Below are 22,370 nucleotides of genomic sequence, written 5' to 3'. Positions count from 1 at the left end.
TTTGCAATACTGGAGCACATGGGAAGGTTCTGGGTTTGTACCTGGAGACCTCCCTAAGTATGCTGAGTACAGATGTGCCTGTGATCCAACACTGGCCAAAACTGGGAGTGGATTGCTGCATCAAGGCTCTATAGACAGTGCTGTCTTTCTATGTCTCTTTGCCTCTTTGTCTGTCTCTCTCTTTCTCATTCATGGAAGAAGTACATCAACTTTAAATAAAAGAAAACTGAATCTAGAGAAATCATGTCACAACATATTTCACTTTAAAATATTTTTCACAAATTATAATTACATGCTGGAATGATGAGTTGATTTTATGTCTCTCTTCTTTGATTATATTTTAATCTTTCTTCACTATTCCACCATTAGCAGACTGGTGAGAAATAATGCTTGGGAGAGGCATGTTCTTTAGATAGGTGTAGAGACAATTGGATCTCTTGAAACATATATAGCTAATAAGTAGGAATCAGAATTGATTTTTGGTGCTCTTTTGTTCAAACTATATATTTACTGCCATGATGCTATCTCTTCACCTGGAAGATTAAATATAAAATTTCTTAAAAGGAGGACATCACCCTGAAGACATGCCACAAGAATGTCCGTATTTATAGCAGCATTGTCTAGGGATATGTGTACCATATGGCAGAATTACTGTCTTGAAGCCAGTTTTTCCATATCCTCTTGGGGGGCAGGATGCCTGTCCAGCAAAGGTCAATGTCAGAACACTGAGCAAAATGATCCAAATGAAAGCTGGGTAACACAGTCTTTTTAAACACAGAATAGCATGTATTTCACAAGCTGTGGTATCCACAGACCATGCGGCAATCTTGGATGCTTGTGGTTCGCATTTTTTTTTTCTTCTCCTTAACAGTTTTCTCTAATTTTAACCTGAAAAATGTTAGAACCTATGATATGAAACAACATCCAAATGTATGCAATGTGACTAACCGAATGCCCTAAATATACACTATGTGTTTCTTGAAAAGCAAGCAATAAGTGCACATAGTTTATTACATATACTAATTGTTCTCTCAAAAGTTAGACAATGAGCTACATCAGCATGTAATGTATTATAGCAAAAGAATCTTTGCTTGTAGTCAGCGTATATTATCACTTCATCACACAATATTACACTTTTAAAATATGCCACTTGTCCTTGACCAACTTAGTTTGGTGATAAATACTATAAAAATTATTTGCTGGAACCAGCAGATAGTGTAATGGCTATGTTGCTGGACTCCCTCATGGCCAACTATGATTTGAAGTTCAAATCCAGTGGCTTGAAACTCACACAGGGCATGGGTACATGCATGCCCAAAATCCCAAAAGGAGAATGGAGAAGGGGTTGCAGTGTAGCTGTTCCCACCGACGGGTGATTTCTCATTTTCTGTCTCTCTGTCTGTCTCTCTCTGTCTTTCTGGTAAGCACATATGCACTGTAGCAAAAATCTCTCTCTCAAGAAAAAGAAAAAAAAAAGATTTGCTTGTATTTGCAGGCTTTTAAATTTGGAAATCTGTCTGGAGCTTCTTAATTGAATATATCTTAAGGGAAGGGATATTAATATGAGGTCCATGCTTCTCCAAGAAGGAGGTATCATCCTTAGAAGGGATTCAGCTTAATTTGGGGCAACTTTTTAAGAATATAGGATAATTCTGTACCCCTATTCCTCAAAAGTTACAACTTAGTGGCCTGTAGAGTAGCTATGATTTATTAAACATACACCATTCTATGTAGTGGTCATTATCACGCATAAACAAGTTTTGGAATGATCCACACCTTTGAGGTGTTTGCAAATGATTTGATGGGAAAAGAAAAGGACATGTGCAGTGGTAATGAAAGAAGTGGTGGTAATGTTTACAGCAGGGGCTCAGAAAAGGTCTGAAGAGAGGTCTGTAGGGGAATGGAATGGCCAGGGTGAAATTTGTAACTGAGGTGGATTGAGGAATAATCCTAGGAGGAAAAGCGTGCCTGGTTTAAAAACCACAATCGAGAACAAATGGTATAAGTAAAGATAAGTAGGCTACACTAAGTGTGGAATCACTTTATTTTTGACTTTGTTCAAATTTGTATAGTTTTAAGCAGTGCATCTTTAATAATCAACTACCTTTGCCTAATTAGGAATTGGAAAACATTTCTTTGTACCCTACTGAGAAATGCAGGCCCTTCTACATACCAGATGCATCACTTACTGTGCCTTTCCCCTCTACACAAAAGGAATGAGTACATGTTTATAATGTTTACATTTCAACAGCAATGAAAGGTTTTTATTCACCCTTCACTGGGCTCCTCGTGAGAGTAGAGAGGCTATAGAGACACCAGAGACCAAAGGAGATAGTTTCATTTTTAATCTTGAGCTTTTCCTGGAACTGTAGTAACCCAGTCACCAAAGGAATGTAATAGATGATGAGAAAATTCCCTGGTCAGATGGGCTTGGTATGAAACCCAGTTCGGCTACTTTTAATAATTGACTCTGGGCAAGTCTCCTTTGCCTTTGCTTCCTTTTCTTCATTTGGGGACATATTTGTCCTATGAAATTATTAAGAATTCAATGAGCTAATAGGTGTAAAGTTGTCAGAACAGTACTTGAAATGCTATGGTAACATTGTTTACCAATGATATGCTAAGCCCTCTAATGATAGCTACTATGAAAAGATTATAACCTTTATATTCTAGGCAGTCAAGTGCTAGATGATTGGAACTCATCATTCTAGCCTATGGAGACATAATTCCTGTTTATGAGAAACTTCAGTCTATGGTATACAGTTGTTGCCATCAAAGTTGCTAATCCACAGTGTTTAGCCCACTGAATTGAATTTGCTTTGACTTACAGGAGGATGTTGACAAAGCAGTGAAGGCTGCAAGACAGGCTTTTCAGATCGGCTCTCCATGGCGTACTATGGATGCTTCAGAGCGGGGTCGACTACTGTACAAGTTGGCCGATTTAATTGAAAGAGATCGTCTACTGCTGGCTGTGAGTATTAACCAAACTGGATAGGAACCAAGAGCTCTCCAAAGCATGCGTTGTTTCATTGACAAGTTGTTTTGGTATTAGTGGTGACTATATGCCCTCTACAAATAAAATGAAAAGCTTCATCTCTCAGATCTTGGAGAGGACCATTACCTATTGAGCTTATTCTCTTAAATAGTAATCTGTACTTCAGTTCTGGGTGATGTTCATTTTTGCTCCCATAATAAAAATTATACAGTTAGAACTTTAGCAAACCCTAAGTCATACCAAGTGTCTTTTCTTAACTCTAAAACACCTCAGACTTTTTTTTAAGAGATTTTTGTGCTCACCAGACAGACAGACAGAGACAGAGAGATAGAAAGTGAGATATCACCCCCCGGGGGGACGGCCACACTGCAATCCCTTCTCCTCCATTCTCCTCTCGGGATCTTGGGCACGCATGCACACGTGCCCGGCGTGAGTTTAAGCCACCGGGTCCGGGATGCGAACCGCGGTCGACTACATAAGAGTCCAGCAACATAGCCATTACGCTAAATACTGGTCCCCCCAACACCTCAGACTTTTAACAAGGTCATACACAGAGTGAATCTCCTGGCATCCTATACATAGTTTCTTAAATTTACTTGGCCAGTGAACACTCCTAATGGAAAATCACAATATGTTTGCTCAAAGTATCCAAAATATTTCTCTAAAATAAATCTTATTTTTCCCTAGTATAGCAACCAAAGTATTTAATAAATAGCCTCCTGAAATGTGTCTATTTACAATGATCATAATTAATTGATGTTCTTTTTGCAGGTGAAGGACATAAAGCATGAAGAAAATAATCTAATCATGATGTGTTTTTAGAGTTATTTTTATATGTATTTTTAAAAAACATTTTAGCAGTTACATGAGTCACTGTTTAATAAGGAATGGAGAGCATTTCCTTGTTTTTGTCCTCTCAGTTGGGTATTACAATGAAGGCAATTTAACAAACCATTACAAGATCAGATTTCAGAGTAAATTTTTATTACCTTTAGAATCTGAAAGTGGCCATAACAAAGACTACATTTTTAAAAATCAGCCATTAGCAATTATAGTTAATCAAAGAACTACTCATTATTTAATCAAAGGATCATCATAATTCAAAATATAAGAAAATAAAAACACAAGCTTTGTGCAATAAAACTATATTAACCAAAATGTCCTGTAGGAAAAAAGCAGAATTTGCTATCCAGTGGCTTTGCTCATTTTCTTTTTTTCTTTTTTTCTATTGTATTGTACAATTTCGTATTTACATTTAATTGTTATACATATTTGTGTGGTGTAATATAGAATTTCAAAGCATGCATTCAGTGTGCAATAATCAAATCAAAGCTAATACTATATTCATTGTTTTCAAGAAGGAACACCACATTCGCGATGTGTGCCAACAATTTATGCTCTACCAGTTTTTCTTTCTTGCTTTTCTCACTTACCTGATATGTGGAGTACAGTGTTGACTGCCTCTGTCAGCATAAACTCTTATGAGGAAAAAAGCAGGCATACAAAAATCGTATTTGATTAAATTTTGAGAAAGTAGACAGTACAACAGAGAGACAGAAGAGCTTTAATGGTTTATCACCTGTAAAAAGTCTTACCAGATAAAGCAGAACACTGGATTCCAAAGAGCTTCTTAAAATTCTGCTTTAAAAAAGGGGGAGAATAAAAAAGAATATAGGTCATCCTATAATAGTTTTGAAAATTAAAAAAAAAAAATGCTGAATTTTATAGCCTGGCTCTTCAAATGATGAGGATAATGACAAAACAGGGAGTTCCATGATTAAAAATTCTGCTCAAGAATTGCAGGTTATTACTCATCTGGGTGAACAGATTCATTATATCTAGATGGATTGCAAAAACTGAAAATGATTATTTAGGCATCACTATGTTGGGATTCAGAAAGTTGTACCCTAAATCATGGGCTCTGGCATGCTGTGTTCTGTGAAACTGAAGAGAAGAGAAACTGCTCTTGCCCTCTGCTCCTACTTACTCCCTTCTCTTCCAACAGCAAGGAGAGGCTTTCTATGAATATTCCTTATCTGTCTAGATGGACTGAATCCTCCAAGAAAGAATTTGATTGTCCTGGATCTCCTCCCCAGGAATCTCACTGGGAGGAGGTTGATTCGCATGGAGGCCCCGATGGACTTTGTCAGACCATCACCTGTTATCTAGCCACATTCATTCTTTCCCCACAAAAAAAATCACACACTCTACCCTAAGTTGCCTGCATGCCCCCTCACACCTCCCCTTTGAAGAGGGCCTATGACTGTCCATATTTCATTTCTTTGTTCGAGATCACTTTTCTTCCTTGTGACACCCCTGTGCATGCAATGAATTTGCAAACCATTTTTAAAAATTCTGTTAATCTGTTTGAAGTCAATTTCATAGACTTAAATTTCCGAAACTTTAGCAGGTAAAGGGAACGATTCCTTGGCCCATACAGTTAATAGCTACTATCACTAAATTGTCACCCACCATTTAGATTATGTAAGTGCAGTCTTGTTGGTGGGCCAGTGGTATGATGGTTAAGGCGCTAGATTCCCAGATGGCTGGCTGGTGGCTTGAAAATCATGCCAGTCGCATCTGTGTACATGCCCAAAATCACAAGAAGAGAAGGGAGGAGAAGGGACTGTGGTGTGGCCAACCTTGGGAGTAGCTTCTCACTTTCCCTCTCTTTCATTCCCTGTCTCTCTCTCTCACAAGTGCAAAACCTTAAAGAAAAAACAAAAGTGAACTCTTACTGAAACTGCTATAAGGAGAGTAAGAATCATCCTCATAAGCTTTGTATTTATCAAACTGTGACCAGTTTCTAAAAGCTAGTTAGCCACAGGACAGTCGGAATGTATTCAAAGTACACTGGTGGTTAGAAACCAGAATCTTGCTACCCTTTCTGCCCAGATCTTGTTATGTGACCTTAAGCAAATCATTTTAATTATTTTCAGTCTCCTTTTTAAAAAGAGGTAGACAAGATAACAAAATTCTTTCTATATCTAAAATTCTGAAACACATAATTATTCAAACTATTGACTACATACACACACACACACATAATTTTTAAAGAATTATTTCATTTTATTTATTCTTTCATTTATTATTAATTTGTCCAGAGAGATACAACGAGAGAGAGGGGAAGTGAGAAAGCAGGCCATCTGGGTCTGTCAGCCATGTGGGAGCATCCAGCGCCTTAACCACCACACCACCTGCTGGCCCTTATATATAATTTTTGTAACTCTTTTTTTTTTTTAATAGGTTTTTGCTATCGGGCACATGTGCTCGCCAGACAGACAGAGAGAGACAGAGAGACAGAAAGAGAGAAATCACCCCCCAGGGGGGATGGCCACACTGCAATCCCTTCTCCTCCATTCTTTTCTCGGGATCTTGGGCACGCACGCACATGTGCCCGGTGTGAGTTTTGAGCCACCGGGTCCGGGATGCAAACCGTAGTCGACTACGCGGGAGTCCGGTGACATAACCATTATGCTAACTGCTGGTCCCCTTATATACAATTTTTAAACTAACTTTTTTATGAGTTTTTTTAAATTGGAATTTGATCTGTTTTTCAGACAATGGAGTCGATGAATGGTGGGAAACTGTTTTCCAATGCATATCTGATGGATTTAGGAGGCTGTATTAAAACGCTGCGCTATTGTGCAGGCTGGGCTGACAAGATCCAGGGTCGCACGATACCAATTGGTAAGTAACTTTGGGAAGGGGTGTGATTACTATAGAACAGAATAGCTTCAAACTCTCCTTGTAAATGATGTCAACCGAACATGGCAAATTATTTTCCCTGTGGCTTTGAGACAGTACAGTTCGGAACCTGGAAGTTCAAATTCATCAAATAGCTTTTCAAGTTGTTTCAGCATCATCATTATGGATATTTTAGAAAATATTAAAATCTGATAACCATAATTACCGATTGGAGGCAACTGTCCAAACTTTTTAAAGTCAGCCTCTGAAATTATTTACCAGGGTTTTATTTCAGTAGTAACTTTTACACTATTTCCGTAATGTAATTATTTAAGCCTCTCTGAATGTTCCAGTCTGAGTCAGTTACGGTCATTTGTGCCTGGTTAAACTCAGCATACCTAGACCAGATTAATTAAACAAACTAATTCACCTTGATTTGTTTCAAATAGCTTCAAAGCAAAATGAAACTGTGTTTATAGCCTGAGTTAGGAATTTTCGTGTGTGAATGTTGTATGTATATGCCATTTCAGTAGAATCTATACTGTGGGATAGATAAAAAGAAAACATAAGTCATTTGAAATATGAATAGTATCAATTTGGGAAACACTATGAGTAGAATTTAATTTATCTCAAAGTATTTATTTTAAGAACATAGCACCCTCCAGGACCGGCCCTGATGTGAATCTAATTGGAGCTTTCAGGAGGTTATAAGTGAAAGACAGGAAAAAAAAAAAAAAGAAAAAAAGTGAACGGCAGGAAATTCTAAGAGGAGAGTGACACTGTGGCAGTACCAATTGGTTATTTTAGTAATTGTCTTACTTTACTTTCAACAAATGAGAGAAACCATTTGAAGTAACAAATTAATCTTGATAAGAGCTTGTGCTGTGATAGCCAGAAGGCTTCTGTGGGAACAAGAACAGAAACAGCATGAAGCACAATGTCACTTTCAGGATTATCACATCAAATTTTGGGCACATTAGTAAGTTAAATCTAAGTTGATTTTTTTTTTTAATTTCTGACTTTTTAAAAAATTCATAGCCCAAGAGAGTTTGTTTTTATTGTTTGGTAGGCAAAATAAGAACATTTTAGAAAAAAAGATAGGAAAGGCTTATAATTCATAGAAAGATTTATTATTATTACTTTAGAATTTTGAAATAGGGAGTATACACCCATTGGAGAGAGACAGAGGGTGAGACAGAGAAAGGGAGAGAGGGAAAGTGAGAGCTCATCCCCAGAGGAGATGGTTACAATCCCTTTTCCTCCGTTCTCAACTTGGGATTTTGGGGATGCATGCACACATGGTTGGCATGTTTTCTAAGCCAGGTCCAGGACTCTAACCAGAGTCAGCCATGTGGGATCAGTACCTTAACTACCTGCTCTACCTGCTGGCCTGTTCATTAATTTTACTAGTTAAAGAAATTATATTACTCTAAAAGGATCTACTATTACTCATAGAACTTTGAGCTGCCAGAAACACATTTGAATATAGTTCTCTTTTTTGTAGCTGGAGATCTGCCCCTTTCTCATTCCTTTTCTACAAAACTTAGAGAATAAAGATGATATAGAAAATAGCCCTCCTAGATGATGAAAGGTAGAATTAATTATCGTTCAGACCTTTTCCAGTTTTGGTTCCTTGCTTTAGCTTAACTCAGTTTTATGACTCTTATCATTCCAAGTTATTATACTATTCGAGCACTCAATTATTCATTTGTAAATAGTGTGAGATGTGTTTCTTAAAAAAAATTCTCGGGAACCAGCAGTTAGCGTAATGGCTATGTCGCTGGATTCCCACGTAGTCGACCGCGGTTCGCGTCCCGGACCCGGTGGCTTAGAACTCACGCCGGGCACGTGTGCGTTCGTGCCCAAGATCCCAAGAGGAGAATGGAGGAGAAGGGATTGCGGCGTGACCATCCCCCCTGGGGGGTGATTTCTCGCTTTCTGCCTCTATGTCTCTCTCTGTCTGTCGGGCGAGCGCACGCGCCCTATAGTGAAAAAAACTCTCAAAAAAAAAAAAAATTCTCTACATCTTCTTCTTACATCAGCCATAAATCACCATTCTCTGAAAGTCAAATATATTTATCTATGTCTGAATGTTTTTGTGTTCTGTTTTCCAGATGGAAACTTTTTTACTTATACAAGACATGAACCTATTGGTGTATGTGGTCAAATCATTCCTGTAAGTTGGTATCCTCTATAATTTTTAATTAAAGAAAAAATTCTCATTCTTTTTTAGAAGTATTTATTTATTTAATTCCATTTGTTATTATTATTATTAATTTGATCAGAGAGAGACAGAAAGAAAGGGAAAGTGAAAAAGCAAACCACCAGGTCCGGGACTCAAACCGTGGTTGGCCATGTGGGAATCCAATGCCTTTAAACCCTACACTACCTGCTGGCCCCAAAGGTTTTCATTCTATTTGGTTTGGTGATAAAGTTTTCTCCAACACAAATGGATGCTTATGTATTTGTTGAATATGGAGTAAATGTAGGATTTGATGAGCCTGTTCTTCCCATGGCTACGCTTCTTGTACATAAACCTATTGACATCCAGTCATATTTCTCTCATGTGTTTTAAAATTACACTGTCAACACAGATTAACCTTTTACTTTATGGGGCATTTTATTTTTATTTCATTTTATTTTTTTCAACTTGTTAGAGGAGTGTTTATGCTTGCTTGAGTAAAACAGAGGAGGGGGAGAAAACACCAGCCTTCCCACCCCACCCCGGTGGGGCATGTTTATGTCACAATCCCTTCTCCTCCACTTCTCCTTTCTTTGGGATTACAAGTGTGCATACACTCATTTCCACATTTTCAATGAAGCGGCCTATTAGTTCAAATATCTCAATAAAATATATAAAATCTACATAACCCTGAATACCTATAATAGGTAGTATGTTCCACTTTCCTGTGATGAAGCAATCTCCACATGGTTGGTCAGTGATTGAGTAGAGACTTGTATCCAAACACTCAGCCTCTGGACTCTAGGCATCTTTTTTTAAAGATATTTGTCCTATAATAAATGCTACTAAATAATATTATAATAAATGACCTGTGGGGATGTGTCTTAGTCCATTACTGTCTTGCTCACAGAAATAAATGGGGTTGGGTGATTTGTAAACCCAGGAGGTTTAGTTGACTCATGATTCTAGTGGCTGGAAAGTCCAAAGGCATGAGACTGGCATCAGGCTGGCTATGTCACAAGATGGTCATCAGAACATGAGGAGTAGTGGGAACACAAAGAGCAAATGATCTGTATTCCATGTGACCCCGTCTGTCACACTTCCTTTCCTTATAACCTAGCAGGACTCAATCTTGTGTGTCTCCACCCTGACTATCATCTCACTAATCTCCTCCCAAAGGCCCCACTCATCAACATAATAATTGGGTCAAGTTTTCTTAATCTCATTACAATCAGATCTCAACACATGAATGTTGGGGAATGTCAAGACCCTAGCAAAGGAATAATTGCATATTTTTTAGACATTTGCAAATAACTTACAAAGGGCTTACTAGCCAAACCAGGCAGCAATTTTATTTTCCTTCTCATATCTGGTTTATTGAGAACTTTTTAGCATTTACTCATTGTGTCTAGCAATAAACTTAAGTAGACTACACCAGATTATTGCACAAAACTACTACATTACTGTTTAACAGCTACGGTCTGTGTCTAGTGCAGAAGTTAGATTAGCAAATGTGCCTTTCAGCAGTACAAAGATTCTTTTGTTGTATATTGCTTTCTAGTGGAATTTCCCGTTGGTTATGCTCATTTGGAAGATAGGGCCTGCTCTTAGCTGTGGAAACACTGTGGTTGTCAAACCAGCAGAGCAAACTCCCCTCACTGCTCTTCACGTGGCATCTTTAATAAAAGAGGTAAGTTTTCTAAATCAAAATATGCACAGGAACTTAAGAGTCCTACTTCCTAATAAAAAGGGATATCATCTGGTGCTACTGTAAATACACTCTTTAAAAATGGCCCCTGTCCAGTGGTGGGTATGCATTTAACATGGCTGCTGGATGGGCTTTCTGGCAGTCAACTCTTGTGAATCTCTGCCCAAATGCAGACAAAAGCCAGACTCCAAGTTTGGTATCAGTTGCCCATAATCACTTTTTATTTCTTTTGTCTAATTCTCATGAACATAAATTCACATAGAAATTAATATAATGTTCTTTCAAATGTTGAGATGTTAAGTTGGCTTATAACTACCACCAATGACCTGGTGATTTTTGCAAATGCACTTAGACCATTCTATCTGAAGTTGGAGGTCTCTATGCCAATATGCTTGTTTATAATATTGGACCATGTTACTTCCAAACACGTCTGTCCATGAATGTATATGTTTATATTTTCTATGATGATTCCCTCTGCATATATCTACCTGTTAAAAAATGACAAAGAGCACATGAAACTTATTTTTATCAATTATTCAAATTTTTCCAATATGTACTTTTTTTTTGCCAAACAATTCATTGTCCCTTATCCTTCACATCTTATCAAAACATAAAACATATGCATTAGTCACTAGAAACTTATAATTTAGGGAATCATTTCGAGGAAAAAAATAGAAAAAAGAAATGTCAAAATGAAGTGTTTTGATGCAGAAAACATAAAATTTTAATGTGCCTAACTCCACCGCTAACACTACTTTCTACCTGAATTCTTTAATTGGGTTTGAAAATCAATCTGTGAAGTTTAATCATGAAGAGGATAATTGTGCTTCCCTAACATTTTACTAATTATGTAATGCCTATGGGAATTTGCCATTCAGCCATTACACCCTGTGCAATCAACAGCAGGAAATTAAAAATGTAAGATTCCTTTAGATTCTTATTTTTGTGGATGGGGAACATAAATACATTGCTTCAATTCTATATAAGTACATCACCAAACACATTTATAGAAGCGCTCTTTCAGAATCACCATTATGAAATTTGAGGCAACCATGACTGAGCAATGATCCATAAACTAATGACCTACCCTGAAGAGAAATGGTCCTTTAATGATCCCATTCTTAAGGTTATTTTTGCATGAGTTAAGAAATGAAAGAGTAATAATAATAATGAATAAAAGCATTTAGGTGAATTTTTCTTGGTAGAGAAACTTACAAGGTTAGCATAAAGAAGTAGCCTCGATTCCGTACACTCTTCCTGTCGGAATTAAATCTTAGTTCTGTTGTAACTGTTTTGCTCTTTACCTTTTAGGCAGGGTTTCCTCCTGGAGTGGTGAATATCGTCCCTGGTTATGGGCCTACTGCAGGGGCAGCTATCTCTTCTCACATGGACGTGGACAAGGTGGCCTTCACGGGCTCAACAGAGGTAATATCACTACTCAGGCCAGGACTTAAGCATGTTTCCATCTCAAACTGTCAGAAGCATGTTTTATGTAACCATTTTTGAGCTGACACTTCCTTAAAACAAAAGCTTCTTAATGATTTGTTCCTTATTCTAGCCTACAGCAATGTTTATAGAATATACACAGATGTAGCTTGGATGAAATGAAATACCTTTGACAAACTCAAAAGAACCAGACTGTTTTAGTGTGCTCATTATCTTCTCCGATGATAAATATGGCCACTGAGACCTTGTCACATTATTAGTAAAGTTTATGATAGAAAACATAAATTGGGCCACAGGGATTTGTATGAATGAGTGTAATTTTATCCTATAGTTTATGAAAATTAAAAAAAAAAAGAGCCTCACCCTTGGCTCCTTATTTGGTGCTCTCTCTTCTCTGGATATTCTGAAAGGAAGCCAGAAATTCAGCTTCATGGGTGCATCTGTTGGCCAGCCAAACTCTGATGTCTCCCTTGTTCCAACTTGGCCAACTAATGGATTGAAGAAAAGAACCTCAGTCATGGGCATTGGGAGAAAGAGCAGGATGGAAAGAGAAGCTTTCACTCTGTATAATTTTTCTCCATCTCTGCCCACTCTGTCCCATCACTTCCTATTTATTCCCATGTATCTTTTAGTTGCCAGTAGGTACATATGCTCACCAGAAAGTAGTGGTTGAAAGGGAGCAGCACCCTCCATGGGGCATGGTCATGCCACATCCCTTCTCCATTTCTCCATCCTTTGTGGGATTTTGGGCACACACACATGCTCTGTGTGTTTTTCAAGCCACTAGGTCTGGGACTCAAACTGTATGGTTGGCCAGATGGGGTCCACTTCCTTAATTATTAGGCCATAGGCTGGCCCTTCGTCCCCCATTTTTTAATGCATGACCACAACCTACTGTAACATAGCTTCCACTGCATATTCCCTCTATAATTTTCTCCTACTTTCTGCAATCCCAGTAGCATGGTAACTTAAAACTTTCCTCTGTAGGGAACAGCATATGGCATAATGGTTATATCAACAGACTCCCATGCAATTGATCATGGTTTGGGTCCTGGACCCAGTAGCTTGAAACTCATGCTGGGCTCATGTGTGTGCATGCCCAAAATCTTGAAAGGAGAATGGAGGTAAAGGGATTGCAGTGGGACCATCTTCCCAGGGGTGATTTCTCACTTTCTGTCTCTCTGGCGAATGCATGCACCCTATTGCAAAAGTCTCTCTCTCTTAAAAAAAAAAGGAAAGGAAAAAAAAAAAAAAACTTCCCCTCTGTGTTCCCTGTGTTCCCATTATCCCTGATCTACAACTAGGAGAGCACATGCTCGTTGACTTGTGATGTGTCTTTCCCTTACCCTTGTTAACTATCCTCAAAGACTGTCCTAGTCATTGTTATCTTCTGTAACTAGAATGGTAACTACTTCTAAATAAGTATTAAAGAATTAGGTATGAATAATATGATTTTGGAAGCCACACAGAAAAACCCACCTCAGTCTCAGCTCAAACGCTCCCTGGAATCTCTTTCTGGGTTTTTTAAGTCACAAGTTTGGTGCTTACCATATATTTAAAAACTTGCCAAATGCCGTGAAAGAGGCAAATTATAGATTGCATGCCTCACAGTCTTTCCAGCAATAAATAATAAAGCTTTGGAAAACGTATAATAAAGAATATTACAAAACAGAGAACATTTTAGAGATGGAAAAACAAAAACAACTATAGAAAAATAATCTTGATAGGAGCTGGTTCATGAAGAAAAAAAATGATAAACAATGTCTTTTACTGAAAAGTGCCAACTAGCATTAAAAAAAGAACCAGAACAGTTGGATTCCATCCAACTAAAGTAACAGCACGGGCATGCATCCAATTCTTTCTTCCAACTTCACTGTTTAAAGGAGGATGTGTTTGGGATGGGTGGAGTAAAAAGGGAAAGGGTGTCTCTCAGTCACTCAGCAGTTAAATGAATCATATGATAGATATTACCGAGGAGAGATACACTGCAATAGGACATTGTCACTGCTAGCAAGAAAGTGACAATGTGGGAAATTAATACATGTAAGAAAAAGACAATCCAAGGCGGGCTTTGGAAGAGTCTTCATGAGGTTCTATAGCATAAGAGAAGAAAGGCTCACATGTGGATGAGCAGGAAAATCTAAGAAAGATGGATCAAGGGACTGATATATGAGCTAGATGCCCACAAAAGGTAGAACTTGAAGGAAGTGCAGGTTGATGTGGGCAGAAAGTAAGAAGGGAGCTGAGATTCAGGAGGTGAATATACCACCTTGGCTGGACACAGTTTTCTGGTTGTTACTTGTGGGATGCAAAGTCCAACAGATACATTGTGACTGGAGCATGATATGTCTCATCAACTCATAAAGAGAAGTTCTGATTAAAATGAAAACCTCCTGCCTAGCCACAACTCAGCCCTCATGTTCTATATCTCTATTCTTTGGCCCGTGAGCACTTTTCTGATTCATCTTATGTCTTTTATATCTGATGGTGCCAGTTGTTTTTGCTATAGGGTACGTGTGCTCACCAGAGAGATAGAGAAAGACAAAGACAGGAAGCAAAAAATGCCATTTTGTGTTTCTCCCAAAAGAAATGTAACTGTGACACAAACATCATATAAATTTAAAATGCTAAATTAACTTGTCTTCATGAGAACAGATTAAACCCTGTCCTTCGTAACGCTCCATTTCAGGTTGGCAAAATGATCAAAGAAGCTGCTGGGAAAAGCAATCTAAAAAGGGTGACCCTAGAGCTCGGGGGGAAGAGCCCTTGCATTGTGTTCGCTGATGCTGACTGTGAGTATAGGCCACCTGGTTAACTTCCACCCTTCCTTCTTTGGGGTGTCTGGGAATGCCATCTGGTGAACTTGAATTTTACAGAAGGGTTTGCTTCTAATGTCAACATATAAAGAATTCACAGTCCAGAATTACTCTTGAAAACTATTGAATTGCCCCAAAGCTATAACACATAGATAAATGTAACACAGAAACATTTTTTTTTTCTGGTTTACAATGAACTGCTATTCCTCATATGAACCATAAATTAAATGAATGTTTTGAATCTTGGGACCAGGATTTATATTTTTTATTTTCTTATTTTGGAGAGATTTTCACTGTAGGGTGTGTGTGCTCACCAGAAAGACAGAGAGAGATAGAGAGAGAGAAAGTGAGAAATCACCCCCCGGGGGGATGGCCACATCACAGTCCCTTCTCCTCCATTTTCCTTTCGGGACCTTGGGCACGCATGCACATGCACCCGGTGTGAGTTTAAGCCATTGGGTCCGGGACTCAAACTGCAGTCAGCTGCATGGGAGTTCAACAACATAGCCATTACGCTAACTACTGATCCCAGGATTTATATATTTTTAATTCTATATCTTCAATTACAGCACCACTTAAGCATAATGTAATAACCCAACCCCTCCACCAGACATTTTGAGACCAAGAAGAGAGATAGCAATTTCACATTTGCCATGTTCTGGATCATTCATGAAATGAAATAGCCAGGAGAAAAATTACACTATTTAAATAATTTCTCTTTTTTTCTAGCAAATATAGTTGAGTTTAAATATATTAAATCTACAGTTATGATGTCATGCCACTAAACAAAATTCCAAGTTCATTCTGACTTTATTACCAAGTAGAATTTCAAAGTTACTTACTAAATATGAGTTAATTAGCAGAAATAAGAGAAATCTTTAGGGGCAACCTGTACCATGGTGGTTAAGGCAGCTGGGTCTCACATGGCCGAACATTTGGTTTAAGTCCTTCCAGCAACTTGAGCTATGCTGGTTCATGTATATATGTGCCCAAAATTCCAAAAGGAGGGAAAATGGAGAAGGGATTGCAGTGTGAAAATTTCTCCTCAGAGTGTTTTCTCATTTTCCCTTTCTCTGACTCTTTTTCTCTCTCTTGAGTGGCATGTACCTTCTGGCAAAATTTCCAAATAAGGAGTCTTCAAGAAATTATAGAAAAATGCATAGTGCAAAAAACTATGCATGTAGGGAACCAGCAGTTAGCGTAATGGCTATGTTGCTGGACTCCCACGTAGTCGACCGCGGTTCGTGTCCCGGACCCAGTGGCTTAAAACTCACGCCGGGTGCGTGTGCGTGCGTGTCCAAGATCCCGAGAGGAGAATGGAGGAGAAGGGATTGCGGCGTGACCATCCCCCCTGGGGGGTGATTTCTCGCTTTCTGTCTCTATGTCTCTCTCTGTCTGTCTGGCGAGCGCACGCGCCCTACAATGAAAATTTCTCCAAAAAAAAAAAAAAAACTATGCATGTAGTTTATTTTTTTGCATCAAAATGAACTTGTACTTTTTTTTCTTTTTTTTAAAATTTAAATTAAAAATATTGAATGCTTCATGAATTTGCATGTCATCCTTGCACAGGGGCCATGTTAATCTTCTCTATATCAGTCCAATTTTAGTATATATGCTGCCAAAGCAAGCACTGAACTTGTACTTTAATTTCAGCTTTCCGTAGCCTTATTAAAGTGCCCACATAGAAGGTCAAGCATTTGTCTATTCAACAGCTATATTATCACTATGAGCTATACACAAATGGTTCATGGAACTTGCTTCTGTTGCTGTTGTAATCTTTTTCTGAGAGATTTTTGCTATTGGGCGTGTGCGCTCACCAGAGACAGAGAGAGACAGAGAGACAGAAAGTGAGAAATCACCCCCCAGGGGGGATGACCACGCCACAACCCCTTCTCCTCCACACTCCTCTTGGGATTTTGGGCACATACGTACACACGCCTGGCATGAATTTAAGCCACTGGGTCCAGCACTTGAACCACGTTGACTACGTGTGAGTCCAGCAACATAACCATCACACCATCTGCTGATCCCTGCTATTATGATCTTAAATAATTTTTTTAGAAAATATAACCTTACAACACTCTATGAATCTAACAAGATGTCTAACTTCACCAAGTCTGTAAATAGCTTTCACTGAAACAAAAAGCTTTCATTTGTTCATAAAATAAATAAAACAACACCCAGTTGCTGTAAAGTTCAATTAAATCTTCAATATTTAGAAAATTAAAGTGAAAAGAAAACAATTCTTGTTATATAGGATCTACTAATGAAGCACCATTTTTTTTTATATAAGGCATATTCTGCAATCTAAAATAAATGGAATAGAAGATTTTATGGGCATATGTGAAATAATATGTCACACTTAAAATAAATTTTTAAAATATGTTTCCTAGAACAAGTGACTCTGAATATTAGTGTTTTGTTGGTGGTTGATTATCTTGCTTTGTTTTTTTTGTTTTTGTTTTTGTTTTTATTATTGTTTTTTCAGAAAGATCACTTTTCCTGTGGCTAAGGGTATTTAAGAGTGCTTTAAAATTACTTAACACACTGGACATTTCAGATTTTCTTTGTTATCTGATTAAAACCTGAGGCCCAACAAAAATATTCATAGTTATTTCATTATAAATGAAGTTATTTATAAAACTCATTTGCAATGAGATTTAATCTTATGATTAAATGCAAATTCTTAGGATATACTAAAGTTATAAAAACAACCATCATCTTTTTTCAGGTCTATTGCTTGTTGCTATTATTTTCTTAGTGAATAAAGGATCAAAAAGACTAATTTGATACCTGGGTGTTAAGAAATGGAATACATTGAGCCTGTACCTGATTATACAGCTCACAATTTTTCTGTATCACAATATTGCCTTTGAGGAATGCATATACAAGTGTATGCTCTTTAGGAGAGAACTCTTTCTTAATGTGAACTTCTTTGCAGTGGACAATGCTGTGGAATTTGCGCACCATGGGTTATTCTACCACCAGGGCCAGTGTTGTATAGCTGCATCGAGGCTTTTTGTGGAAGAGTCCATCTACGATGAGTTTGTTCGAAGGAGCGTTGAGCGGGCTAAGAAGTATGTTCTTGGAAATCCTCTGACTCCAGGAGTAAATCAAGGCCCTCAGGTGAGTATAAAATAGGATTAGCATTTGTAGCAATAAGGATAAAACATCCTCTGTGGGATTAATTTTCATTGATTCCAATGTCTGCATCTTTCCAGTTAACAATATTGAACCCATTTGGTAGTAAGAAAAAGAAAATCTAAGTCCTAATGGTAAATAAATCATCCTGTGTTTGTATTACCCAGATTTCATGCCTAAAATAGTTTGTCATCCTGAGCATTAAGGATGTCAAGGAAGTTAACAAATGCAACAGATTGCTTGTTTTGCTCAGCCTGTATACACACTTATGATGACTGTATACATTTCTCGTCCACTTGGAAGTTCTTATATTTTCCTATCATTTCTTTCTCAGAACCAGTCCTTCATTTCAACTTCTACCTAGAGACATAGACAGCTCACACACCCCTAATTCCTCTGCAGTTACTCTGACTCCCTAATTGTAGCACAGATGTCCTAAATATCTCGGTTTGTGGCGAACTTCTCATTTTTGGTTTTAAAAGTCCAGTTTTTCCCCTAGGGTTCCCCATTTTCTCTTACTTGGAATCATTCTCAATAAGAGTCGCGCTCTCTCTCTCTTTCTCATCCAAAGGACATATCCCTCTTCTTTGCAGAGTTCTCTGTTCATTGACTCGTATTCAAGTTGCTAAACCTTGGGCCCAAATTTCCTCTACCTTTTGGGGTTTTGCTCTAGAGTAGTGATTCTGGCAGTACGAGGGCTCCTTTGTCCCAGGGATATCTGGCAATGTCTGGAGCGATTTTTAAGTTGTTGCCACTTCAGAATTTATGTGGTTCTCCTGGCATCTAGTGAGTAGAGGTCAGAGATGGCTGCTGTGAACAGAGGTCAGAGATGGCTGCTAATCATCTTACACTGCACAGGAAAGCTCCACAACAAAGAATTATGTAACCCAAAATGCCAATAAAGCCACTGCTGAGAAATCATGCTCTTGGGTCTAGACATTAAGTTTATAGGCTTTGTTCTTTCACACTAAATATTACACATGATTCTGTATTGTTGATAGGAAATCAAACTCTATTCTTTGTTCATTCACTAAGCCAAAAATAAATTCAGTTAATCAAAATTGAGTAAACACTGCTATCAGCTAAAACTTGATATAGGTACCTGGTAATGCAAAAGTCAAAAACAAAAACCATAAAATAAAAATACCAGCTATGGGGCCAGCAGGTGGCGTGGTGGGTGAGGCACTGGAATCCCACATGGCCGACCGTGGTTTGAGTCCTGGACTCAGAGGTTTGCTTTCTCACTTTCCCTCTCTCTCTCTTTCTGTCCATCTCTGGTCAAATTAAAATAAATAAATAAATAAATTTTTTTAAAAAATTACCAGCTACATTAACAACCGAGAAAGAACATTCTCCTTGACCGTAGAGACTTTGTGATCTAGGTATGATAGAAGAATATCAGATTTTCCTGCTCCTTTTACGGTACCCAAATAGCAAACTAAATACAGGTATTGAAATCTAAATGACCCCCAAATAACTGGAAAGTTATGTGATTATGCATTTTTTTTTCATTTGGGGTTTTGTTGCTAGAAGTTGCATCTGCATATTGTAGAGTGACAGAGGGGAGAGTGAGAAAGCGCCCTCCCCACCCAATCACACCCCACTCCCCGCCTTGGGGAATGTCACGCTGTGAGCCCTTCTCCTTCATTTATCCCTCCTTTCAGGATTTCAGGCACACATAACACATGCATCTGGTGTGGCTTTCAAGCCACTGAGCCTGGGATTCAAACCACATCGGCAGCCATGTAGACTCCAATCACTTTAACCAACATGCCACAGCTGGCCCAGTTATTTGTTTATTCTTAATCTATTGTATTTTGTGTTTGTCTTTGAGTTTAATGAATACACAGAAGTTGCCAATTATTATCGTATTTATTACTTTTTCAAATAGATAACAAAAACATGTTCAACTCAATTTTGGCTTGGTCTCCATTCTACAATAGAACGTAATTCTAAGTTTCTGTTGTAATTACCTATTTCTCTAGGTATCTAGCTATTCATCTATTTTCTGTCTATCCAAAAGTAAGACATTTTTCCAGACAGACTGAAAGACAGACCATAGCTAGATAGGAGAAGAGAGGAGAAAAGAGACCATCCAAGATACTTAACATTAAACATTGGTAAGGCAACACTTTCCCCCAGTAGGGCATCTGCACGATTCAACCAGAGACTCAAAAACTGAGCTGCAATATGTCATTATTTACCAGAAAAGGGAGATAAAATTGATGTTTTAAATCTCTTAAGATTCTAAAGTAAATTCACAAGATTCTAAAGTATATAATTCAGTGATCCCACTGATAAATATAATACTTTAATCTCTGTAAATGAATAGATTTTTATCACAGGTTTCATTATCTAAGTAGGGTTAGTAAATATGTTGGAACTTTGAGAAACAAAATCTGAAAAGCCACCTCCTCTTCTTTACCTTAAAAATATTATCTGCTGTTGTAAGAAAGAGCTTATAGAAATGAGACATTCATTCACTGAGTTTTTAGCTTATTTTCTTATCCACTTACGATTGAGTGACTGAGGCTTTTAAATTATAGTTATAGAATATTTCTTATAAAATATAACAATGGAACAGTTGTAGAGAGAATAACTGCCAAAGCTATCTGAGGACGAAAAGCAAAGAAAGTTTGGTTTTCTTTGATTTTAAAGGTTACAAACTTAAAGTATTTGGGAATTAAAGCAATTGCTATATAGATGGCTACTTGTAATTTTAATCTATATTCATATATTTATTTTTCTTCATTAGTAAAGTGATTATTCCATTTGACTTTATAGACAAAAATGTTCATTTCTATAAATCCTAGGAAAATCAGTATTTTCATTTGAAAAAAGTGATAATATCTACACACAATATTTTAATATAAGCAGTGTAAATTTTTTTGTAGTATAAGAGACAGACTTTTGATCTATAGGCTGGATTTAAAATCTGTCTTTTCTGAGACTATTTCCTCTTTTGTAAAATGGAGATAGTAATATCCACCTTGAGGCATTATTTTGCAGTCAATTGAGATCATCCGTATGATGCATTTGTCATAGTGCTTGGTTCAGTCTATGAACTCAAATGTCTATTCAAGAAATTGAAATTACATGCATCTGCTTATATCTAAAGTAACAATGACTTTCTATGTATACCTACTCTCCTCACTTTTGTGCATCTATGGCTTCTAAATACTTTGTGAAAGTGTCGTGTCTTTTCTCAATTTGTCTTCTATTTGAACCCACCAAGCCTATGGAATCAAAGAATTTGCACATTCATCCACATTAAAACATGTACTTTGAACCTGTTACAAAAATAGCATGACCTAGTGCTCTCCATGGGTAACCCATGAATTAATGGCCCAGCGTGTACTAGAGAGCTCCTGCTGCATCCTAGCATCACTGAGCAGAGCCTGAGGTCCAAAAAGAAGGCCAAGCCTGTATATGGTCAAACTGGAACTTTTTCTCTTTTTAACTCTAGAGGGTGCAAGCACTCACCAGAGAGAGAGAGAGAGAGAGACAGAGAGAGAGAGAGAAAACATCCCTGATGGGACGTGGCTACACTGCAATGCTTTCTTCCTCCATTTGTGTATCCCATGAATATTTGGGGAGACACACACACACACACACACACACACACACACACACACTCCCAGTGTGCTATTCCAACTACCAGGACTAGAATTCACACTGTAGTTAGCCATGTGGGAGGTGGCTCCGTATGCACAGGGCTTAACCCACTGCGCTACAAGGCCGGCCCAATCCAAAACCCCAAGAAAGTTTGTTTAAGATCAATCAAAATCAGTCAGGCCAAACTGAAAGTGTCCCTGATAGAGCTGAAATTTTCTTGAGGATTCAGTAGGACTAGACTGAGTCCTGCTGGGTGTTGCCAGAGCTGTTGGCTGTAGGATCGCATGGTCAGCAGCATGATTCTGAGAGACGGAGTCCTGTGGTTCTAAAAGTTTCAGCTTTTAGCTATTTTTTTCTTTTCATCTAATTTTCCAACAACCAAATTCTAAAAGTTTTAGCTTTTTTTTTTTCCATCTTAGTTTTCCAACAAACAAATTCTTCCAACCACTTTCTCTAAAGCATCAGCGGGGACTGAATTGTCACCAGATATCTGCTCTGGTCACAGCAAGGAAACATTATGGCTTTGAAACATCTTGAAATAAAACCAACAAATCATGATTTTGAGAGTACTGTCAGATTCCCATGTTGATTAATAGGCCAAAGAAGCTTCACATGGAGGTACATGGGTCCTTGACTGAAAACAAGAGCACATTAACAAGGCATAGCTATCTACCACCACTTCTGAGTCTGATTGTATTAAATAGCATGGGGGAATGTAAATAGCTCTTCTTCTTAACCAACGCTACAATGTCCTCTATCTGCTGGAAATTAAGAAGGATT

General features: G+C 37.9%; 1 protein-coding gene and 1 non-coding gene across 2 annotated transcripts in view; one reads left to right on the top strand and one right to left on the bottom strand.

The window, feature by feature from the left end:
• Positions 1–22,370, top strand: part of ALDH1A1 (aldehyde dehydrogenase 1 family member A1) — a 57,038-nt gene that overhangs the window by 22,351 nt on the left and 12,317 nt on the right. The window contains exons 3-9 of the mRNA XM_006168716.3: positions 2,831–2,971; positions 6,556–6,685; positions 8,797–8,858; positions 10,426–10,554; positions 11,884–11,997; positions 14,708–14,810; positions 17,776–17,960. Of these exons, the coding sequence (XP_006168778.1) occupies positions 2,831–2,971; positions 6,556–6,685; positions 8,797–8,858; positions 10,426–10,554; positions 11,884–11,997; positions 14,708–14,810; positions 17,776–17,960 (864 nt within the window). The remainder of the gene's footprint in view (positions 1–2,830; positions 2,972–6,555; positions 6,686–8,796; positions 8,859–10,425; positions 10,555–11,883; positions 11,998–14,707; positions 14,811–17,775; positions 17,961–22,370) is intronic.
• LOC114006189 (U6 spliceosomal RNA) lies at positions 16,359–16,465 on the bottom strand. Its single transcript, XR_003547940.1, has one exon. It is a non-coding gene; the product is annotated as a U6 spliceosomal RNA (small nuclear RNA).

Source organism: Tupaia chinensis, unplaced genomic scaffold (assembly GCF_000334495.1).
Source record: "Tupaia chinensis unplaced genomic scaffold, TupChi_1.0 Scaffold146052_1, whole genome shotgun sequence".
Classification (NCBI taxonomy): Eukaryota; Metazoa; Chordata; class Mammalia; order Scandentia; family Tupaiidae; genus Tupaia; species Tupaia belangeri.
The sequence above is the reverse complement of the archived record's forward strand: the minus strand, read 5'-3'. Positions and strand labels throughout refer to the sequence as shown.